At 43.3% G+C, this 20,293-nt stretch overlaps 1 protein-coding gene across 5 annotated transcripts in view; it reads left to right on the forward strand.

The window, feature by feature from the left end:
- Positions 1 to 20,293, forward strand: part of LOC310988629 (rap1 GTPase-activating protein 1-like) — a 60,624-nt gene that overhangs the window by 12,204 nt on the left and 28,127 nt on the right. For all 5 annotated transcript variants that reach the window (XM_083975300.1, XM_083975303.1, XM_083975298.1 and 2 more), the window contains exons 2-3: positions 1,233 to 1,268; positions 17,757 to 17,850. In XM_083975300.1, coding sequence (XP_083831426.1) covers positions 1,233 to 1,268; positions 17,757 to 17,850 — 130 coding nt within the window. The remainder of the gene's footprint in view (positions 1 to 1,232; positions 1,269 to 17,756; positions 17,851 to 20,293) is intronic.

The raw sequence follows: 20,293 nt of genomic DNA on the forward strand, positions 1-20,293 counted from the left end.
CAGTGTAGACTTGGTCCAAAATATTAGTTTCTGACCTAAAAAAAAAAAGTTTTTTGGCTGTAAAACCTACACACTTATTGACACAGCCATGCAAATTCACATGCAATGTCAGGGAGTGAGTGTGTACACATCATATTGATCACATAACTCTCATGTTATCCCGTATTGGTGAAAGTGATGATGTTACAACCATCCCCGGTCTCCCCTATGTTGTAAAGCTTATTTGACATAACTGTTGATGCCAAAAGAAAAGAAAAAGAAGATATAAATAAGAACATTTGATCACAGAAAAAAGAAAGAAAAAAGACTGTGATGTTTTCCCTGATTAGCCAGGTGAAAAGTATCTGGTCCTGTTGGTGTGTGAGGTTGTTGACACCCTGTCGGGACTGGGGCGAGGGGGAGAGGGGGGTTCAGTGTTTGATGTGGCAGTTTGTCGTGACTCTCACCTGCCAGATATTTCCTTTAGTCTGCACACACACACACACACACACACACACACACACACACACACACACACACACACACACACACACACACACACACACACACACACACACACACACACACACACACAGTGCCATCTATTGGCAGAAACAGCATCCTGCATTATTACCTATCAGTGGAGCTCCCACCACTCACTGCATCATCTGGCTATTGTTTCCAGTCATTATTACGACTCAAATCTGTTTATCCAGAGCGACTTGAGAACAAGGCGATAGTTTATTTTGCGACCGCCGGTGAGTAATGAGCCTCGTAAAGCGCAGATTCAAATAAAGATAAGAATAGTTTTTGTCTCACAGTAATCATCCTTTCATCCTTGGAAATGCTACTTCAACAGATGGCAGGAGTTATTTCAGGGTAACCCAACCCACTGCATATAATATAACCAACCTCTCTCAGTTCACTGGACTTTTTAGAGTAGTAGAGTGGAGAGGACGGTCCATTATCCCTCTGCACTTTCCACACCTAAATTAGTCTGAGTAAACTTAGATGATAAGAGCGTGGAAACTCTTAGTAAGTGCAGAATTTGGTCATGTGCCTCCTGGTGTCATGTCTTTGGGTTATTGACTGATTGATTTCCTCACCTTGTTGGTATCATGGTTAGGATTTCTGGCGATTTCCTCCTGGCAACAAAAACAACCAGAATGTCATGGCATTCAGTTTTTAATTTGATGTAAATAAGCACTGATAATAAGAGCCGATCTCTCTGTTTCTTTTTTCTTTTTTTTCAGGGTGGACAAGACTTTCTCCAAGGCTAGAAGCATATGGTGAGTTATTCTGTTGCTATTTCTTTTTGCCATTGCAGTGTAAATCATGACAGAGCAGCAGCTACACTGCAAAAACTCACTTATTTCTTGTCAAAATGTGTCATTTCTAGTCAAAACTAATCTCTTTCCATTTAAAATAAGACTCATCACCCAAATATGTACTTGTTTTTAGATCATTTTCACTTGTTTCAAACTAATTTTTACTTAAAATAAGTAGAAAAATCTGCCAGTGAAAGCAGGTTTTTGTGCTTGTAATAAGAAAGAAAAACTTGCCCCGCTATCAGATTTTTCTACATATTTCAAGAGAAAATATGCTTGAAAGAAGTTGCAAAGTGTCTAAAAACAAGCTACTTTTTAAATGTGGTGAGACTTATTTTAAGTATAATGAGATTTGTTTTGACTAGAAATGACATTTTTGACGAGAAAGAAGACAAATATTCTCTGTAAGATTTTGAGTTTTGCAGTGTAGGCACTAAATCGGCCTTTAAGTTGCAGAAAAAGGAGTTTATTTTATTTTATTCTATTTATCACCTTGGATTACAGCAGTCTCTGGAGTGGCGTTCAGTGTCACTGCCTCAGACTGGCCTTGTAGGTGTTAAATGTGTGAATCAGTCCGCTGAGTAGAGTGTAAGTAAGATGAATGTGCCAATAAAAAGGTAGAAGAGGAGCAGCAGCAGATGGGCAGCAGTGGAGAGGGAAACAGACACCCAGTCAGTCCACGCTGCCATCTCTGCAGTGCTGGCAAGGTTGAGTTACTGCTGTGTGTGTGTGGCACGTGCAGACAGGCAGGGAGCCCAGTGTGCACACCTCGTGCCACTGCAGATATAGACGATCCTCTCCATCTCTGAAAAAAAAAGCTTTAGGTGTGGTGCCATGCACGAAAGTCTGGCCCTCAAACCCCCCACCCTCCTTCTCCTCCTCCTCCTCTGTCTGACTGCAGCAGGTTAAACAGTTGCTTCGTTGCAGTATCATCGCTCCTTCCCTCTGGAATACAGATACAAGGAGGATCTCTTTTAGCAGCCAGGCCTCCTCTTTTTTTATTCAGCAGTGACTGAGGCTTGTTTGCAGAGACTGCAGATTGAGTGTCGGGCTACAGTACGGCTGCAACATACATACCGCACCTCAAGGTAAAGAAGGAGAAGAAGACAAGAGACGCTGGCGGGATGTAAAAGATGAAGAGGAGAATCTAAAAGAGGATATAAAACAGCAGCGGGAAGAGAAGAGGAGGAAGAAGGATAAAGGAAGTGAGTGGATGAGGTGACGTGACAGGAAGAGTAAGAAGAGAGCAGCAGCAGCAGCAGCAGCACAATGCGACGTCTGCAGGAGAAAATGCATTTGGTGTTGAGCAGCAGAATGACACTTGGTCCTCTCCGCCGAGGAATACCACAGCTTGATGAATCTGGAGGAACCTCAACCTTCCCACTGTGCTAATAGAACTTGAATGATATCACATAATCATCAGTGTTCATGCTCAGCAGGACAGATCAATTTCGACAGCGAAAGTGGCATCAGATGTTTCACAAACAGCTCCTTTTTCTTTTTGTTTTTTTTTAGAGAGAGGATCCTCTGCTATGTTTAGCCCTAAGGACAAAAGTTAGATAAAGAAAGAGAAAAAAAAACAAACATACTGTATGCTCTACAAACTTTGGAAGAATCAAAGTCAAAATCTTCCTCCAGGTGCTGTAAGTTTCTAACAGGATGTGACTGGAAATTTAGAGCAGTGGGTTAAAAATCTCCCGACAGGCTAAAACTTTAAGGGAACAACTCAACAACAAAAATGCCGTGCTCCCCTTTCCGAATTGGAAGGCCTAAAAAATTCTGGTGAGTTTCCTCTTAATAACCTGCACAATAAGACAGTTTTAACGACACCTGCATGACCCAGATGCACCTGCCTATAGCGTGTGTGTGTGCACATCCCATTGTTCCCATTGTTTGAGCGTTATATTTGTATATTTGTGTATTCGAGCCGATGACGGCCACAAATCTGCTTCACGTGTTGTTTTATGTTTCGGTTTTTTTGATCCTTCCTTGAGTCTTCTTCTTATCGTTGATTAAATGCCTATAAGTGATGGTCTCACATCCGGTCATCGTGGGTCATACACACAACAAACAGATGATCCTCGAGCCGCGTCTCGGCCTCTCTGCGGGGGAGGCCTGTAATTGGTTGTAATCCTGTCTTGCTAAGCTCCCCTGATGGGAGGAAATGGGAGAGGAGGGTTAGTGTGGATAATGGTTATACTTGTATAAGAGCCTCCCTTCCTCTCTCTCTCTCACTCTCACTCTCTCTTTCTTTCTCTCTCTCTCTTGCTCCTACACGCATGGAAACATACATCCAGACACAAAGTGCACTCTGCCTCTTTGTCCCCGGAGCAGGGTGGATTATTGTGGCAGACTGTTGCAGCATTGTATAACTTCCTGTTCATTCTTTAAATCAACTCAGTCTCAGCCCATGATACACCACCTGACCTTCGTTCAGGACAGAGCTGCAGCTTTGAAGCACTTTTTATTTTCCTTCTAAGAGGCATTAAAAAGGGATAGTTCAACATTTTTGGCAAATTGGCCCATTGCCATAATCGCTATAGTTTTAGCAGTAGGTTTGTTACCTTTATTTGTCGGTGCAAGCTATTTTTAGAACGGCGGAGCAGAGCCGTGAGCTGCTTAGAGTTACTGTACGCTATGGAGGCTCATGGGATTTCTAATGGTTTCCCTCATCAAACTCATCAAATACACAATCCAACAACTCCAAAACGCTCTGGTGGACAAGTTGTGACCTGCACATTCACCACGCTATGAGATAATAACAGAACGTTACCAGACAGGGTTGTTTTAGAGGGAAATGCAGAGACTGCTTGCTGAAAAACTTCCCCCGACAGGAACGCGTATCAGTGGTTTTGCATGAATTTCCCTCTAAAACAACTCTGTCTGGTAACGTTCTGTTATTATCTCATAGCGTGGTGAATGTGCAGGTCACAACTTGTCCACCAGAGCGTTTTGGAGTTGTTGGATTGTGTATTTGATGAGTTTGATGAGGGAAACCAAGAAATCCCATTGAGCAGCTCACGGCTCTGCTCCGCCGTTCTAAAAATAGCTTGCACCGACAATTAAAGGTAACAAACCTACTGCTATGACTATAGGGATTATGGCAATGGGCCAGTTTGCCAAAATGTTGAACTATCCCTTTAAGTGTCTTCTTTTCCTCAAATGCCCACTGTTTTCTGTTTCTTGAAAAGTCTGTATCTCAGTTAGAGGATGGATGTGGTGGTGCTGGGTTGAACTGACCTCTGCCCTCTAGTGGCAGAGAATATGCATCGTCACGTTTGCCTTTTTCCCCCCCTTTTTTCTTCCTCTCTTTCTTTTGAGTGAATATATATTTTACTCAGCAGGTAAAAAGATACAAATCTATATTGAATTGAATGCTGCACTGTGACCTTGCTATTTATTAGTCCTCCTCATTCTCTTTTTATTACGCTGTCTAAATTCTGAGCCTGTGTTTCATCCCTCTGCCCATACACACTTCAGAGGTGTGACTGTAAACACTCCTCTGTTTGTGTTTCGCTCATTTCCCATGAGATGCATCGCTCCACATCAGCCTCTGTGTGTGTCTCTCCTCTCTGCACTCGGAGCATTAAGCCGGGGCCTGGGTGTCAGTTTGCTTGTGCACGCTCGTCTTGTGTGTGTGTCAGGCTGAGTTGTCTGAGAGAAGCGGACATAGTGGGGATATAGCGAACTGTCAAAGCCAATCAGGATAGACTGTCTGTCTCTCTCTCTCTCTTTCTCTTTCTCTCTGTCTCATTCTGCGAGTCTCCTGCTGTCTCACTAAATATAGCGCCAAAGTGACAAGCTCGCCCCCCCCTGGTTCTCCCCCGTCTCAATAATCCAAATCCTGACATGTCATCCACCACCACCACCACCACCATCCATCTATCCAGCACCGGCACAAGATGTCTAAAAGGAAACATAAAGCTCAGATGACAGCAGCGGACCGTTGAGACGACGACGACGAGCTGCACCGGGAACAACGTTGACTTGACTGGACATTTCTTCTTTTGCTTTATCTCTGAGATTCTTGGAGCTTTTTTCTCTGGCGAAGTTGTTTCTTTTCTTTCCAAGCTTTTTCCTTTCTTTTTCTTTTTTTTTTTTTACTCCTCCTTCGCCCACTGTTGCAACTGCTGCAGTGTCTTCTGGCTTGGAAGACACACTTGTACTGCACTTCAGGTATTGAAAAGAAAGAGAGAGAAAGCCAAGGTCTTTATTTCTTTGTTGTTTGTGGATGGGTATATCCCTGAGTGGATATCCTGGGATGTTGGCAGCCTGTTTTATTGACACTTGTCATGCACAGGACAGTGTGGTATAAGCCAGCGTGAAGGGGAGAGGCTGAGATTTACTGCTCCTGTCTCCTGCTTGCTGCTTTTTTTTTTCTTTCCCATGGGGAAAAGGAAACTCTCTCCTGGTCGAAGATTTAGTTCCTTTGGTCTCATCTTGATCAACAGGAGGGATGTAGCTATACGCTTCGGTGGCATTAATATCAAACACACAAAAAAAAGTGCAAAATGATCCCACGGTGACCTTCTGTTGTTGAAATGGCACATCTGCATCGCTGTGATTTCCCCTGAGGACGATGTTCAACGTTACCAAGGAAATCTTGGACGGCGATATTGTGAGAGATAAAGCGAGCGAGCGAGCCGGGGAATCAGGAAGCTGTTGGTGGAAGCGAACATGCTTTATTCAGAAACACCTGCTGTACCTGGCCTTTTAGTGCACACGGAATACGAGCAGCTGTCAGGGGAGGTGTGAGCTCCTGAGAGCCCATTAAGGAGTCCGCTCACTCGTCACGTCGGATCCCACAGATATTTTATTATTTATAATTCCTAGCGTGTAGCGTTTGATTGTACAGCCCCCGTAGTCAAAGTTTGTTTTTCCCACTATATTCCTGCCTTGAATACGACGCTGCACCATAAAAACCAGCTCATACCTTCAAGTGAAAGCAGCCAATGTGTTCTAGTGCCTTGATAAGAGAGACTAAATAGGATTTCCATATCTGCCTGTTTGCATTAAAGGTCTTTTAGAAGTGCAGTTCCCTTGGGAACAAACAGTCTCTCTGACTTATCTATCGCTTTTTGAATTTTTGTCCACTATTTGCTTTTGCTTGATTGTTGCAGCAATCATTTTTTATGGCAGTACGATAAAAGGCTGCGGCGGTTCAGTATTTTCCAAAACAGACTGAGGAACGTTGTGGAGTTGTTTTGTGTTTTTTCCCTTTTAAAGGGACATTGTGTAACTTCTCCTGTTATCTATTCACGAAAATCGATTATTTGGTTCAAAAGTCTGTTTTTCATTAGTCAGTAATCCCCCCATCAACAAAGTGAAGTGTTCCTTTCAGCTCTGAATGAGCCGTTCATATCATTCATATCTACATGGAGCGGGTAAGCTCGGTGCTGCTGCCATGTGGTGTCGCCATGTTTTTACGTTCAGTGGCAGCGTGACGGTAGGAAACCACGGAAACTCAGCGGAGACACCGGAGCTGTCGGCTCAGGTGGAGGTGGCGTCTGTGAAAAGTCACCGCGGTAACGCAGTGAGGAGGAATGGAGCGTTACACTGATGCTGCATTCACCTGCAGTCGGGCAGACGGCCGTCGCTAACAAACCAGATGTCATTTTAGTCACAGAAGTCCAGAGAAAGACGGTAAAACGTGGGTCAGGTAAACAATACCACATCGCCATGACAACATATTGTCACGTGTATTGTTTTGCCTCGTGCTGACGGACCACTTGTTTACATAGAGGCTTGTTTATGCCGTTACGTGCAGCAGCTGTCGTCCGTCTGCCCAATTTCACGTGAATGCAGCATGAAAAATACGATTGAGTTGCTTGCGATATACAACCGCAACACTAGATGGGAGTAATTCCTACACAATGTACCTTTAAGACACAGAGATAAGTCAAAAGGTCAGATCAAATGTTATGTTTCATTATGAGACATTTATGTCGCTGAAACTCAACCAAAAGAGAAAAACTGTGAGAGGAAATCATCTTTTCATTTTGCCACATAGTACGCCTAAAAGTGCCACTCAGAGAGATGGGTTCACACCAGAGACAATCATTCCCCCCCCTGTTTGTCTGAGTGCTTCAGGTCAGGGTGAGGAGGGGGTGAGGAGGGGGTGAGGGGGAGAACAGGGCAATTCCAGGGCCTATTTATGTGATAATTCACAGCACATGTGTTCCTTATGTCTCCGGCTTGTGGAGAACAGGTGACAGGCGAGGCGGCAGGTGCTGCTCTATACGGCATAATGAATTTGGAAAAAAAAAAAAAAAAAAAATCAGAGAACAGGGAGAGAGCAGCTCCGTATGTGTGAGCACTTTGCTGTTATCAGTGTAATATACGGAGTCTCATGGGGAAACAATACTAGCGTGCAGCAGCAGCAGCGTAGCTAAAGGTGCTGGCGTCCGACCGCAGAAGTAAGATTTCACACGTGTTATCAGCAGTGAGCAGTGTAAATAAATGATGTTTGAGGAGGTGAGGGGGGTTAGAGGCGGCTGTGGACAGGGCTCATGAAGTAATTGAGGTCAAACCTGTGGTTAGGAGGTAAGTTAAGGTGGTGAGGGTGTATTACTCACATAGCATGGAAATTATGCATTTTAATTTATTAAAATATGGAATTTAACCTTTTGTCAGTCACACCAGTGGCCTCGTGGCGCCGAGGACGGAAATGTGGGTCAGTTCACGCCTTTGGTCCAGATTTAAAGCTTTTTTTTTATTTTATTTTTTTATATATTGTCACGTAGGACCTCAGGAAGAATAGTCGCTGCTGAGGCAGTGACTAATGGGGATCCATAATGAACTAAACTAGACTAAATAAGTCAGCTTCTGAGTGGATTGTACTGACTTTATTGATCTTATTGCCACTGTACAGTTACTGTTATTGATTTATAGTGAATCAATGTGTTTTCTACTCAGGGCGCCCAGAATCCCTCTGACTTTGGTGATGTTCAGACTTTTATTCTATTCCACCAGCAGCTTGTGAAGTTGTTGGATGAATTACCGGGAAATTTTGCTTCTTCGACTACTATGATACATTATTTTCCCCTCAGAATGAATTAATACACTTGTCAATTTCTATACTTTTCAACCTAGAATTTAAATTTGTCTCCTGTTTTGATTTATGACCAAATTCATGACTTCCTGAACAGCCTGTGTTTACTATGAATAACCACATGCTTGTACTGTATGTTGACATGCTAAGCTACTGTAAGAAGAGGCTGATAAGATAAGATAAGATAAGATAAGATAAGATAAGATAAGATATACCTTAATATATTCATACCACATTAAGGAAATGTACAGTATTGCAGCAGCCACAGTAAGACAGAGCACAAATAATAAATAAATAAATAATAATACAGTAATAAAGTTTGAAATTAAAACTGACCCACTCTCAGAATCTAATGTGAGGAGAAGCCCGTAGTTAACATCGTCATTAACATCTGTCATATTTGCTTTAAGCCCCCCCACCCCTTCTCTCCCCTGTTGCCCCATTACGCAGTCCAAAACAAAGCATTTAAAGAAATTTCTGCATGATTATCAACGCAGTCACAATCACAGTCACAGTGGGATTCGGGTGTGCTGCAGAGAAATCATGGTGGGGATGTAAAGTTTCTCCAAAAGTTGGGAAGCAGTTGGCACTCCTGCTTTGCCTTGCAAACAAACTGTGGGCTTGATTAAACACAGCCAATTTGTATAAGAGTGACTGTGGGCGGGTTTTAACAAATCTAAAAAAAAAAAAACAGCAGGCGAACCTTCAGACCCACGGTGCCCAACTCCGACTGCAAATATTTCTATTGCTTTATTTACTGTAGTGATTAATGACAGTGGAAATACTGGTACTGTAACACTTTATTTGATGCCTATCTCTATAACGCATTATAACCATACTTATAATGAGTTATAATGCAGTTATAGCACTGTATACCTATAGTTATGAACACTCATAAATGATCGTAATGCTTTATAACAATAATCATAACACACTATAAAGCATTTTATCATGACTTATAAGGACAGGTATTATAATACGTTATAATTGTTAGTAACTCACTGACAATGCCCACATCGATAATGCATTATAAATATAGTTATAATGTGTTATAATTGGCTTATAGATGTGTATAACTATCATTATAAACACTCTTAAATTATCATAAGGCTTTATAACAATAAGCATAACACATCATAGAGCTTTATAACTCTAAACCATTATAAAATGCTCTGTGTTATGCTTATTGTTATAAAGTCTTATGATAATTTATGAGTGTTTATAATGATAGCTGTTTATAAGCCACATTATAACTATATTTATAATGCATTATAAATGTGGGCATTGTCAGCGAGTTACTAACAATTATAACGTATTATAATACCTGACCTTATAAGTCGTGATAAAATGCTTTATAGTGTGTTACGATTATTGTTATAAAGCATTATGATAATTTATGAGTGTTTATAACTATAGTTATTCAGTGCTATTACTGCATTATAACTCATTATAAGGTATGTGGTTATAATGCGTTATAGAGATAGGCGTCAAATAAAGTGTTACCGAAATACAGAAACAAACGTAATCACAGCGCGTCTCACAGAAGAGATCTGCCCCTGTTGAAAGAGACTTAATGTGTTTTTTTATATGATTAGTTTCATGTGTCTGTGGTGGAAGTGCAGCTTAAAGCCATGAGGACGGCGGATTCTGCAGGAAAGGTGACTTCATGTGCAGTTTATTAGAGAGCTCATAAATTCAGAGTTGTTTTGCAGTCGACTCCCGCGGCTGCAGTTACCCTCACCCCCCCTCCCCTCTTCCATGAGGTCGCCCACCGCTAATTAAATCTCAACCTGTGGGAGACACTCAGCGGTTATGCATAAATAACCATTCATTCATATTTCAGAGCGTGCAGCAGCCATCTTGCCTGTTGGAGACCTCTGACATGAGGAGGGAGTATAATGTGTCTGTGATTGGAGACCTGGACCTTTGAACCTCTGAACCTTTGAACCACCGGCCTTTTTGTGGTCACTGCAGTCACACACACACACACACACACACACACACACACACACTCAGCCTGCCACACACACATCAACAAACATATTACATACTTGGTATGGAGGTACATTTGTGTCTTTATTATTCAATCAAAGAAAGAAAGGGTTTGAATACAAAAAAAATATTTGAGACCCAAAAAATTGCATTTGAACCCTTTTTTTCTTTGATTGAAAAGTTTTTTTTTTTTTTATTGAGGTGAGTTATTATTTGATTGAAAATATTTTGGGGATTTTTTGTGTTTAGGCCATATTATGGGTAGGATATTTGTGTCTTTATTATTCAATCAAAAAAAGTTGATTAAACAAAAAAGCGATTTCAATCAAATTATAACTCACTTCAATCAAAAAAAACCTTTTCAATCAAAGAAAAAATCAAATCAAATGCAATTTTGTGGGTCTCAAATATGTTTTTGCACTCAAATCCTTTTTTTTTTGATTGAAAAGTTTTTTTTTTTATTGAAATGAAGTTTGTTTTGATAATATAATATCTTTTTTGTTTAAATCAACTTTTCTTTTGATTGAATAATAAAGACACAAATGTACCTCCATACAGTATCTTTGCTGCTTGCTGGATTTATTCTGGATCAGAAGCAACTTACAGTATATCGATGAGCAGCGAAGCTCCACGGCTCCTTCTTGATTCGCCTCGTCATCTTGCTTCTTGATCCCTTTGGGAATCACAGGCCCCAGTTAACTTAAGCTTCTGTGTCTTGGAGGATATAATATCATAATTTAAACTTGTGCTGGGTGGAAATAATAAAGCTGAGAGAGAGAGGAAGAGAGAGGGAGAAGGGAGAAGGGTTGGAGGTGTGGAAATGTCAGGACAGCAGTGATTCTCAGAGGACATGGAGTGGGTGGGGGCAGGAGAGGATGGAGAGGAGGGGGAGGAGGGAGGTTGTGGGGTGGGGGCGCAGGCCATTTCACCAGGATAATGGGATGGGAATCCCTGGCAGCCGGGGCCGGTCGGAAGGGATTTACTGTGGGATCCTGCTGGAGACACTGGAGCAGGGAGGACACTATCAATTTAAAACCAACTATCCTCCTCCACATGAGATAAAAATAAAGCTCAGGATGTATTTATTCTTCCTCTTCTGCTGCTGCTGCTTTTGTTGTATTGTTGTTGTGTTATTTCATCAGCAGCAATCGAGCAGCAGGTCGAGTCGTCACCGAGGTCTCTGTTTGCTGTTTGTTCCACGTGGCTTGTTCCAGCTGCAATGAGCCGTGTTAAAACGCCACTCGGTGCTAATCAGATTTTAAGCAGGACATTTAAGCGAAATCTGCTCCTCTCTTATCCGATAATGTGTTTTCATCTATAAGCACTATTGACAAACCCCCCCTCGCTGACAACACAGCCTTTTTTTTTTCCCACTAACCCTCCTCGTCTGAACAGAAGTGACCCCCATCTGCAGAGGTTTTCAGCCTTTTGTCTCATTACTGAAGGACGTCCCCATAAACCACTGCTAATCTGCTCATTGTGAAAGTTTGTTCAGAGCCATAATACAGTTTTTTTTTTTTTACTTGTAAGCCTTGGACAGTGAGAGGATTATTTGGGTTTGTTTATCACAATACACACTCTTAATGGTGCACAGTGTGAGGACTGGGCTATAATCCCTTGTTATCTCTTCATGTCTGACACATCTACCACACACACACACACATAGGCCTACACACATACTCATACTCACACATACTGTTACAAAATACACTCATTTACTTAACACTTCAGGTGTTCGCAGAGATGTGGCAGCTCTCTCTCGCTGCATTAAGGATATGATTCGTCAGGGATTACGCAGGAGAAAGGTGCTGCTAGTGACAGTAGTGTATAGTCACAGGTCCACTGGGAGCTGCCGACTGGAGCTCAGTGGAGGAAACGCACATGTTCACCGTCAGGGGAGTGAATGAGACTCATTAGAGTAATTAAAAACCTTCCACTCCTCACCCTGCACAATGAGCATTAAGGAGGCTGTGATGTCTCTTCATCTCTGCGAGTTGTAATCACCTTGTTCCTGTCATATCATAATGAACATGAATATAAATGTGGGTGGTGCTTTCTTTTCTTCTTTTTTTAAAGCCCCAGTATGTAACTTTTTATTAGCAAAAATCAAATATGTCTTTCATAAATACGTATTTCACTGAAGTGGAATCACACCCGCATACAAATTAAAGCTTTCTCGTACCTTAGAATGAGTTGTTACAAGTCGTTACAAATACATATATACATACAAATGTATACATACAAATACATAAGTGGGCGACGCACCGAACCGAGGCGGCCATGTTGCATCGCCATTTTTTACGTTGAGTGGCAGCGTGACCGTAGGTAACCACGGAAACTCACCGGAGCTGTCGGCTCGGGGAGAAATAAAGTTTTCAAGGTAGTGCCATAGACTGTATAAAGAATGGACGTAGCACCCGTGACGTCACCCATTGGTTTGGGGGAGTCTGTTTTGTGCCGCTACTACGGGGGTTTGAAACGCGCCATGTTGGATTTGTCTTGCCATATTTGGAGCGGTGCGGTGGTTTGCCGGCCGAGAGCCCGCCCACTGGCCTCGAAGCAGCGGTCTCCCGACCTGTCAACGTTTCCGCGCCCTAATTGGCCAGAATTTTAACCTAATAACAGTAAAACGGTAGAGTTTAAAAAAAATTCACCCCCCTCAGAGTGTGTGCGGGGGTAGAAATGGTAGAAACGGTAGAATCGGTTGAGACCAAAAAAATAAAATAAAATGTACCAGGCTGTAAATATGTTTTTTTAAGCTGTAAAGTCGGCTATTTTAACATGGGGCTCAATTGGAGTTGCTCCCTTCTGGAGCCAGCCCCTAGCGACAGCCGAGGGGATTGCAGCTTTTTGAACGCGGAAGTGAGCTTCACTTCTCAGACCGAGAACTGCCCCCAGCGCCTGTTAAAACTGTCACCACTGTGTAGTGTGAGGAAGGACGGAGGCACTGATGTTGCATTCGGGTGCAGTCAGGCAGACGGCCGTCGGCAAACCAACCGGATGTCATTTTACTGGACGAGAGAAAGACGGTGGGTCAGGTAAACAATACGACATCACCATGACAACATATTGTCACGCTTGTTTATCCTGTTACATGCGGCCTCTGTTGTCTGTCTGACATCTGCCCGATTTCACGTGAATGCAACATCAAGAATACGTTCCGATATGCAACCGCACCGCTAGATGGGGGTAATTCCTACATATTATTATACCTTTAAAGCATGTGTGGCTGATGTGGTTGCCACAACAACAGCCCCAAGCTGCTCCTGAGGCAGCGTCAGGATTGAAAGCAACCCCTCGCTCTGTTCCCCAAATCATCCCTGCTTCCCCCCCTCCCTCCCTCCCTCTCCTTCTCTTTCTGAGCGGCAGACTTCAGTTGTCCCTTAAATAGACGGTGGGGTGGGGGAGGGTCTCCTGCTTTGAAGGGGATAAGCAGCAGCAGGGTGGAGGTTGGGAGTCGGTGGTGTGCGGTTTTTTAGAGTTGTGGGGTTTTGGAAAAAATCTGCAGATCATTTGTGTTTGTGAGAGCGAGAGAACAAGAGGCAAAGCGGGTGATGGAGGAAGTGACAATTAACGAGTGCATATGTGTGTGAGAAAGACTGAGTGGGAGGAGAGAGAGAGAGAGAGAGAGAGAGAGAGAGAGAGAGAGAGAGAGAGAGAGAGAGAAAGAGAGGGAGGGAGGAGAATCAGCGGCAGAGAGGATGCTCACTGTGAGTGTGCAGTGGTCTGAAGAGCTGAGAGAGAGACAGAGAGAGAGAGGCCAGCAGGTGAGCAGCAGCTGATGGGAAGCAGCAAGTGAGTGACTGGACCTGCAGAGAGAGAAAGAGAGAGAGAGAGAGGAGATAACTGAACGAGAGAGGGAGGAGGAGGAGGGAGAGAGGGAGGGAGAGGAAGGGAGACGCTTAACTAGGAGAGGAGAAAGCCGTATAGGCAGTGAGTGAGTCATCTGCCACCGGTGCTGCTCTGCTCTGGTCACTAGTCCGGACTTCCCAGGGAGCTCGGCTGCACTCTCCCGCTCTGTGAGTACTATAATAAGTTTATACAGAAGCTGCTGCTCCTTCTATTCTCTCCTTCTCCTCCTTCTGCTCCTTCTGCTCCTTCGCTCGGTGCCCGGTCTTCCAGCTGTGACACGCTGTCACTTCTTCACACGGCTCCGTTTCTGTGATGCGTCGCTAACCAGCTGGGGTGTGTTATGTAATTTGTTTGTGGTGTGGTGTGTTGTGTGTGTGTGTGTGTGGATGTGGATGAAGCCGTGGCTTAGTGCTGCTGCTGCTGCTGCTGCTGCTGCTGCACACTGATCTGGAGGAGGAGGTGCTGCTTTAACACTATGGGTGAAGCTTTAACAGAGGAGGAGGAGGAGGAGGAGGTGGAGGAGGCAGGTGTGGGTGAAGGACCAGGCTGGACATTTCTCCTCCTCCTCCTCCTCCTCCTCCTCCTCCTCCTCCTCCTCCTCTTTTACTTTCATGTGTGTTGTTCTTTATACCTCAGTGGGACGTACGCAGCCTTACATGTGTGCATGTCTTGTCACCTGTTCATGCAAATGAGTATTTGCTGTGTGTGTTTTGTGCACAGCTGCTGCTGCTGCGTGCAAGTCTTCTTTTAATCTTCCAACCAACTGTTTTAAAAGGAAACCATTTCCCCTCTCATAAATAAGTGAGAGTGTGTGTCTGTGTGTGTGTGTGCCCTGCATCCATCTATTGTGCATCAGCTCTAATTAAGAGTTCAAGGCAGCTGATGCCTTATCATGTCCTGCTCTCCCATGGGGGAAACTGCTGCTGCTCCTGCTGAGGCTCCTCACTTTGTTCATGTTTATTGAACCTCTTGAGGAAATTGCTCCTTTTTTTACCCCACAATTGTTCCCACCAGTTACGTTTATTAGAGATCATGCACCGATCCAGTTTTTTCCCGATCCAATCCGATACCGATACCTGGGCTGAGCGTATCGGCCGATACGATACCCGATATGCCCGATACTACTGTTGAATGAATGAATGAACCGTAGGCTATACGTTGCCATGTGAGTGAAGGCATCAGGCTTGACATAAACATTTAGCCTTGTTTAAAATAAGGTAACAAATTAACACAGATATAAATGTAGCCTACTTAATATTATTCATTAACAAATAACAAAGTGTTATTAACAGCAAAAAGAAATACTGCTGCAATATTGCTGTGTATGATATAAATAAAAAAGAAATGACTGGATCGGAAAGCTGGATCGACCTCATTCATCCGATATCCGATCCAGCTAATTAGTCCATATCGGAGCCGATATCCTATTGAAGATTCAGTTTTTTTGTGTGTGAAAGCAGCAAAACATGAGACAGTGATTCATGTTCATGTTTTCTCTTTTTATATTTTGATCCAGCGAGTCGGAGAACGTGAAAACAGATTCATCTCTCAGGTTCATGTCCCTGTTTTTATCCTCAGACAGAGACGCTTCACTCACTGTTTGACTTATAATAATTCATTTTTGAGTTTAAAGCGCTGTCTCATTTAGCACTCAGAGGCATTGAATAACATTTTTCTGTGGTGCTCATTGGCTGTTTGAGTACACACAGCACAACTCTTCAGATGTAGATCACATTTCACTGTGGCTGCTCTGAACAACACAATCAGCCATGAAGCCTACTGCATGTGTGTTTTTCCATTTTTTTTTGCATCATATCACTCATAACATGCCCATTCCAGGTCCGCTTTCATCCCGATCGATCACGTTGTGTGTTTGAAATAGATTGAATTAATCAAACAAATTGAAAGCCCTGCTGTGCAAACCGGCCAGTTGTCAGTGTCCATAGCGTGGGGGGGGGGGGTGGCCGGCATCGATCAGTGATCCTGTGGGGATAAAGCCGTCCTGGTGGTGATGATATTGAGTTCAGAGCAAAGGATGCGTGACAGCAGCGTTGCGCAGTTTTTCATTTGCAGTGCGTTATTCTCTCTCCTGGGTTTGTGAGAGGAAAGAGAGACAGAGAGAGACAGAGAGAGAGACGCTGCTGTTTCAATAAATGTGAAACTATTGGTATCGTGTCCCCAGATCCCCGAAGTGTGTGTGATTAGCAGCCGCCGATGCTGTAAAAGAATTGAAGAACCTGCAGAGCAGAGTATGATTTCTTTCTCTCTCTTTTTTGTTTAATCTCTTCTGGGAATTGTTATTTTTAGAAACAAACTCCAAAGGAACGGCGACGTTTGCTCAGTGTAAGTGTCAGATATAACTTGTATGTTCCCGCTCGGTTATGAGAGGAAAAAGGTTTCAAGACCTGACACACTGGGAGCAACTTTGAGAGTGTGGAAAAAAAAAAAAAAAGCATCTGGGCGGCAGGTTTTACCCTCTATCACCACGGCAACTGCACATTAGACATAAACAGTCGAGACCCTGTGAGAAAATAAACCTCAACTCAACTGTTCCCGATGGAGTCATAGCGGCTTTAATATCAATCGCAGCTCCGCTCTGTGTTGAAACTTTTCTGTAAATGTCACAGTTTTTTTTCACTTTCTAGAGACATAAAAAAGAACAGATCAGGGACACAGATAATTGTTAAAGGGATAGTTCAACATTTTGGCAAATTGGCCCATTGCCATAATCCCTATAGTCATAGCAGTAGGTTCGTTACCTTTAATTGTCGCTGCAAGCTACTTTTAGAACGATGGAGCAGAGCCGTGAGCTGCTCAGAGCTACGCTACGGAGACTCATGGGATTTCTTGGTTTCCCTCATCAAACTCATCAAATACACAATCCAACAACTCCAAAACGCTCTGGTGGACAAGTTGTGACCTGCACATTCACCACGCTATGAGATAATAACAGAACGTTACCAGACAGAGTTGTTTTAGAGGGAAATACAGAGAAAAACTGCCCCCGAGGGCAACGTGCATCAGCGGTTTTGCATGAATTTACCTCTAAAACAACTCTGTGTGGTAACGTTGTGTTATTATCTCATAGCGTGGTGAATGTGCAGGTCACAACTTGTCCACCAGAGCGTTTTGGAGTTGTTGGATTGTGTATTTGATGAGTTTGATGAGAGAAACCATTAGAAATCCCATGAGCCTCCGTAGCGTAGCTCTGAGCAGCTCACGGCTCTGCTCCGCCGTTCTAAAAACAGCTTGCACCGACAAATAAAGGTAATGAACCTACTGCTAAGAGACTATAGGGATTATAGCAATGGGCTATAATTTGCCAAAATGAACTATCTCTTTAAGTCAATGTAAGAATAAAGATAGACCCTCAGTTCCCGGGCTGAAGGTCACGGCGGCGTCTCAGACCACGTTGTCCTTCTCACAAAACGGGAGCAGCGATATTTCCTGAGGCATTAAGCTTTTTATTGTCCTCTCTCCTCTCCTCTCCGTCTCAGACTGACTGACCTTTTCTTCTCTGACTGAATGTTTTCTTGCGTCTTGTCTGGTCGTAGGAAACACGATGGGAGCGAGCCCCGGATCTCTTCCACACTAGAGCCCCAGCTGTTCCAGCCGACGCTCCCATACACCACCTCCCCATTCCACAAGGTAGGAGGGGAACGAGAGGGGAGGATGGGGGGGATGTGATTGAGTTTACACTTTGACCCCTGACCTTATCAGATTGACCTCTGTGTGACCCTTGTTGCCGTGATCTTTGTCTCATCTTGTCTCTACACCTGCTCCTGTCTGGATGCATTCAATCTCCCGTTGACTGTATCTCCCTCCCGCCTCCGTATATATACTACACTGTTACTCTGATTCTTCTCCTTGTTCGTATTCTTCTTTTGTTTGACTTGTGTAATTAGAGTGCACAGAGGATAATTACGTTTTGCCTGATTCAATTAATAGGACTCTATTTTTAGCTGTTATACACTGACAGTTTCTCAGCAGACTCTATCAAAAAGCAGAGAGAGAGAAATGTCTTTACCAAAATAGAAGATTTGGAAATGTTTGGTTGTTATCCAGATGTTTTCATGAAAGAATGAGTTTGTTTTACTTTAGTATCAGTAAAAACCTGAAATCTTTTTTGAAGAACTACCTCAAATTTGCCAATTTCTTACTTCCAAACATATTTTCTCCTCTATACTTATTATTATTCACTGCAAGTTGGTTTCAATTCAATTTGTCTCCACTTCTGCAGAACCGTTTTAATGATTCAGAGAGTTTCAGTATTTATGAATCATCTCTGTCATTATTCTCTTCGGTGGAAATCGAAGAGGGGAAAGAAAGTGCTTTTGATTATAAGATTACGGAATATAAAGGCTGGAAAATGAATTTGATTAGGGAGGAAATCAGTTCGATGACTCCATTTAGGCTGTCACGGCTCCTATCGGACCCATCATCTTCGCTGTCATGCCCGTGCACCTTTGGCACGTCTTGTCACGTTGTAAAATGAACGACTGCGGACGGATATATAGTATATATATTTCTTTTGAGAACCTTGAGACCGAACAAGGCTGAGCTCTGTGGTGATTAAAAGTGGATACAATCTCACTCATGGCAGATTGGTTTCATAAGGCCTCTCACACTTTGGACGGGAGGAGGAGGAGGAGGAGGAGGAGGAGGAGGAGGAGGAGGAAGCGGGGCTTAAACTTACCCGCAATCTGACTTGATCTGGGTAGAGCAGAGAGGGAGCGGGGAGAGAAAAGGGATTAAAGGAGAATTTGGAGAATGGGTTGTTTTAACTGTCACTCCTGATCCCTGCAGCGCGCACACACACACACACACACACACACACACACACACACACACACACACACACACACACACACACACACACACACACACACACACACACACACACACACACACACACACACACACACACACACACACACACCATCTGTAGGTGCCTCAGACTTACTAGTTGCAGCTAGTCAGACATGAGGAGAGGATTTGTGACACTTGCTGTTGCGCCTACAGATTTGGAAGCCAAATATAGCTGCTAACGGCACCACTTAGTTCCTGCTGTATATATTAGTTTCCCTCCCGAATTCTCTACGCATCAGCAGCAGAGACGTTTATAATAGGTATTAATTTCTAGTACGACAAACGACAAACTAACACTTTACTCTCCCATGTCAGCAGCTGTTTAACCCTCCTGCTGTCCTCCTAGGGCAAGGAAGGAAGGAAGGAAGGATAAAGGGAAAGAAGGAAGGAAGGAAGGAAGGAAGGACGAACGAAGGGAAAGAAAGAAGGAAGGATGAAGGGAAAGAAGGAAGGAAGGAAGAATAAAGGGATAGAAGGAAGGAAGGACAAAGGGAAAGAAAGAAAGAAGGAAGGACGAAGGGAAAGAAGGAAGGAAGGAAGGACAAAGGGAACGATGGGAGGAAAGAAGGAAGGGAAAAAGGAAGGAAAGATAGATGGAGGGAGGGAACAGCCCAGGTCAACTGGATCAAAATAGGAAGGAAGAAGAAGTAAGGACGAAGGGAAGGAAGTAAGGAAGGAAAGAAGCAAGGGAAAAAGGATTGTGGAAGAAGGAAGGGAGAAAGGAAGGATGGAGGAAGTGAACAGATTGGGTGAATTGGACCCAGAAGGACAACAGGAGGGTTTTAAATACAGCATCATCTAATATTAAAACCCTAACAGTGTAACCCCGTTTTATATTCAACCCCCTTCGACTCTGAACACATGTGACGATGAGTGAGGGACATCATGATAATGTGATGCGCTGCTGTCGTATAATAAGGGCTTAGTGGGGCAAGACTCAGAGGAACGTATCACTTTAATCAGAGCCCTGTGAAAACCAGGTCAATCTGCAATTAACCCCACCAGGTCTTATGGTCACTGCCTAATTCAAACAGCACTGCAACACTGTCATATTAATAATAACCAACCATGCATATTTCTGAGGGGAAAATAACAAGAAACACATCATTTTCAGAGGTTTCCCGCACATACTCTCTTATTACAAGCTCATTAAAAAAAGAACAACATTACAAGACAGGGCAATTCTGGGATGATAGTGATAGCACCATGTCTCACTCAACAG

The sequence above is a fragment of the Trachurus trachurus genome (assembly GCF_905171665.1).
Source record: "Trachurus trachurus genome assembly, chromosome: 7".
In the NCBI taxonomy this organism is placed as follows: Eukaryota; Metazoa; Chordata; class Actinopteri; order Carangiformes; family Carangidae; genus Trachurus; species Trachurus trachurus.